At 44.1% G+C, this 3,846-nt stretch overlaps 2 protein-coding genes across 2 annotated transcripts in view; both read left to right on the plus strand. All coding sequences in view use genetic code 11, as the record gives it.

Annotated features, from left to right (window-relative positions):
- Positions 1–1,407, plus strand: part of EGR_10180 (hypothetical protein) — a gene marked incomplete at both ends in the record, with an annotated part of 1,880 nt that extends 473 nt beyond the window's left edge. The window contains 2 exons of the mRNA XM_024499429.1: positions 231–351; positions 1,288–1,407. Coding sequence (XP_024346168.1) covers positions 231–351; positions 1,288–1,407 — 241 coding nt within the window. The remainder of the gene's footprint in view (positions 1–230; positions 352–1,287) is intronic.
- A 1,644-nt stretch (positions 1,408–3,051) lies between these two features.
- Positions 3,052–3,846, plus strand: part of EGR_10181 (hypothetical protein) — a gene marked incomplete at both ends in the record, with an annotated part of 3,419 nt that continues 2,624 nt past the window's right edge. Inside the window, 2 exons of the mRNA XM_024499430.1 lie at positions 3,052–3,141; positions 3,315–3,402. Coding sequence (XP_024346169.1) covers positions 3,052–3,141; positions 3,315–3,402 — 178 coding nt within the window. The remainder of the gene's footprint in view (positions 3,142–3,314; positions 3,403–3,846) is intronic.

A 3,846-nucleotide genomic window follows, 5' to 3' on the forward strand; every position in this document is an offset into this window, starting at 1 on the left:
TCGTTGGATGTGAAGAAGTCCATGGTTTGTAAGGCATTTTGGGAGGAAATTGGAAATAACTTACCTGCACACGTGTTAACCCTTGCGCTACGTCGGCGTAGACGAGAGGCACATCCCAAGTGTTCCCTCATTAATTAATCATCCATGCCATAGTGTGTCATATGCCACGGTTACTGCCTCAGACGCAAGAGGCGACTTGATGAATTCTCAAATCGATGCTCTTTAGTTAGGTGGAAAAAGGATTTGGTTAAAATCGAATTTGAAAATGGTAATTTGCACTCAATGAAAAGGGGAAATGTTTTATTTTGTGACATTCTAATGCGACATTCACGCTTATTTAAACAAATGGTGGTAGATTATCCCCTCCTGACTTGTTATTTTAAATGCTGACACAATTAGAAAATGCTGTGTTCTCCTTTCATCGCCTTCGTTTGCTACCAGCTCAGTTGGAGCGAGTATTCGGTGAAGGTTACAACAACCCTATCAGTCATCCTACAGGTACGCAGACAGCAGTGTCAACTGTGCAGGCGTTGCCGGGGCCGCACCTGGAACCGCTTCAACCCCTACCAGCTGCTCTTCCCACTCCTCCTGCTCCTCCTCCTCCTTCTTTGAAGGCGCTGCCTCAACCACCAATCAAAAAACGAACTCCGTCAGAAGTTCGTAGGTTGGAGGAGGCTCTACTGCTTTTTGAGTCTTGAGATGAGAAGTGGTATGGTGGTGTAGGCGCCGATGATGTGATGTACATATGCGCTCGCGTGATTGATGGATTGACTGGACGACTCATACTTATGCCCTTTGTTGCCCACTTCGACACCCACGTGAAAGCATCAATGTCTTCTTCTACTTTGTTTTACGCCTTCTCTCCTCTGCATCCTTCTTCCCTCCACCCTCTCTCACCCTCCCTTCAACCATTCTTTGTCTGGAATACATGCACTTATTGAGGGGGAATATGTGTGGAATATCAGAGGCCCCTCTATTTCAATATCATGTCTGGCAACTTCTTGGCTGTTGTGAAGGATGTGGTAGTTTTTCTAGGCGGTGTTAACGCTTGGAAAGAAAGTGGGGGTAGGTCACTGCCGGCTGGAATGTCAGAGGTTTCGCTATTCGTCAGTTTAGCGCCTATATGGAACATTCACCATTTCTCTGTCTTTCAGCTTTATATAGGGGTTCCTTTTCCACTGCTTGCGAATTGGAACACTTGGCTGTTGGCACACTCGCATTCACTTACTTGAACCAGGAATAAATGTAGATCCTGCACAACCAGAGTTGGCTTTTTCATTCCCCTAGAATATTCTCAATATTTTGTTGCTCAATTCAGCAGTAGGAACGTTCCTAAATTATTTCATTTTGAATATATACAATTCTACTTGTGGTAGATTTTATTTGCATTTGCTGGGCACACATTGATGTAGTCGGCTTTGCAGTCCTAACACACACATTGCGATCACAGTACATGTAGATGGGCTTCACTCTCTCCTTTTATGTTGCGGCTTCATCTGAGGGGTAAATCATGTGTTGAGTGATTGCATTTTGCCCTGTTGGTAGAAAAAGACCCACCCACCTACCCAAAGTACCTGAGAGGACGCCTCCACCTCCTTCAGCCCGAGGAACACATCAGAAGTACCAGGCAGGCATTCGGCTAGCAGGGAGGTAGGAGCTAGTCGACATGCTCTGATTTGAGCGACGCCTCACTATTTGATACTTTCAAGATGAATCAAGAAATTCCCCGAAGTGCAAAGGATTTGTAATTTGTTACACAGGGAGAGAATCCACAATCTTATTTCCTACTACCCATTCAAGCATTCCTTTGTGAGGAACCCAAGGACGGAAGTGATGTGTTTGGTTCCACATGTCGTTAATAACAGGGAATGCTAACCAGCCCTTCTTTTTGGATACTGTCACTGGAGAATGAAAATGTGTACGAGCAATCATTTGTTTTCCTCCTCCCCTCCTCTCCCTTCTTCTTCTTCTTCTTCTTCTTCTTCTTTTCTTCCTCTTCTTCTATATGGGTTAGAGATGAAATACATAGGAGGACTAATTTGTCGCTTGAGATCCGGCCTCTTCGACCCTTTGATAAACGAACGCCTATCTCCATGATTTAAGAAGAGACGAGGTAACATCTTTGCACTCCAAAATATGTGTCCGGTAAGAAGACAGGTTGATTGACCTACCACCTGTCCAGACGTCCATTGGGCCAACTTGATCAGTGAGTAATTGCGGACTGCGTTCGGCATTGCAGGCGGAGGAAAGATTTAGCCTGCTTACAAGGAACCGCATGGATGCTATGGTCAAAAATTAACCCACTGGAGAGAGTGCCAGCAGTGGCTCTTGGGCAGAGTATGCCGTCACAGGTAGGTGTTTCGTTGACCTAATTTGACATCAGTGGCTGAACTACCCAAGCACTCATGAATAAGATATACATACTCGATGGATCAACAAATGTCCTGATAAATCATTCAACATTTAGTCGCCTTGAGAAAATGCAAATATGCGGTGTTATATTCCCTCAAAACGGCTAAAACTACCACTAAAACAATATCTGTTAATTAAAAATCAACCAGCAATTAATTTAATACCTCATCTTTTTGGCCGATTAGCTTTAATCCAAACCGAGATCACATCTTGGATGCAAAGCGCCCTTCAAATGGACACGTTAATGATGCCGGAGCAGTGAACCAATCAGGTGAGGCGGTTAAGGGTGTTGTAGAAGCAGACCAGGCCAAAGAGGAGGCAAGTTCAAGATCTAATCGGACACTCAGATTGGGAATTTTGACCTACAGTCTGTGACCGCTATAAATGCGGCAATTTTTTACTGAATTAGGGGAGAATTATTTGTCTTGATGAATCTCACAATTTTGCAAATAATTAAGTCAAATGCAAAAAGATGAACTCGAGGAAAGAATGCCTCCTCTTTTATCACAGAGGAGTCAACTTTATGTCCGGTGACTTTTAATTGCATTTAGGGATTAAAATAACACCCCAGAGTATTTATTCCCAAAAACGCAGAATTTTTGGTGTAAAACATCCACCTCTGTGATATTGCTGGCCAGCATGGCCAAATGCCAGCTGAGTGGATCAAGTTATTTGAAAGAAGCTAGTGGCTTGCAGGTTCCACTGTTGGTCAAATTACGCCTAATTATAGTAGGAGTTTGCGTGACAGAGGCCATTTCGACATAGACTTGCGAAATGTCCTTCTAACCGCCCAACCGATCACCTCTCCACCTCTCCCCACCGAGTTGGTTTATCCCGATTCGATGGAGTTTTAGAGCTAAAAATATACCATATTTACGTATTTTTATATTTTTTAAAAGCAGGGAAGAAGTAAAGACAAGTCCATTTTATTCTGTGAAGAGGTGTTAGCGCTAGACGAAAATAGACTGGAGAATAATTGGACTGGCAGATGTAGGTGGTGTTTTATAAATGGACGAGATGCAGAATGCTGCTTGGGGTGCGTAATCCATGGAAATGGGTGTATTTGCCATCTATTAGTGCCCTTGTGCTTAACAAGCTACGAGGTTGTTGCGAATGTTACCTACTCTGCTTCGATTTGGCAGGTTTAAAGGCAGACATAGGTGCATTGAACTGTTCCGCGTGTCGTGGACTACTCCACCTCTCCAGTCGTGTGATAATACAACTGTCTGGCTCGGGGTGGAACACGGGTGATGGAGATGATGTGGGGGATGACCCAGCAAATCCACCGCTTTAGTCTCATAGAAAGTGAAAGTAGCGTTGTGGTGGGGTGAATCTATCAACCATGCCTTCCTCCTGATTGACTAGTCTTGACTGCTGTGGAGGGAGAGGTTATTTTTTCCTTCTACGACCTTCTGCTGCATCTAGCGTACACAC

This window comes from Echinococcus granulosus (assembly GCF_000524195.1).
Source record: "Echinococcus granulosus chromosome Unknown EG_S00196, whole genome shotgun sequence".
NCBI classification, from domain to species: Eukaryota; Metazoa; Platyhelminthes; class Cestoda; order Cyclophyllidea; family Taeniidae; genus Echinococcus; species Echinococcus granulosus.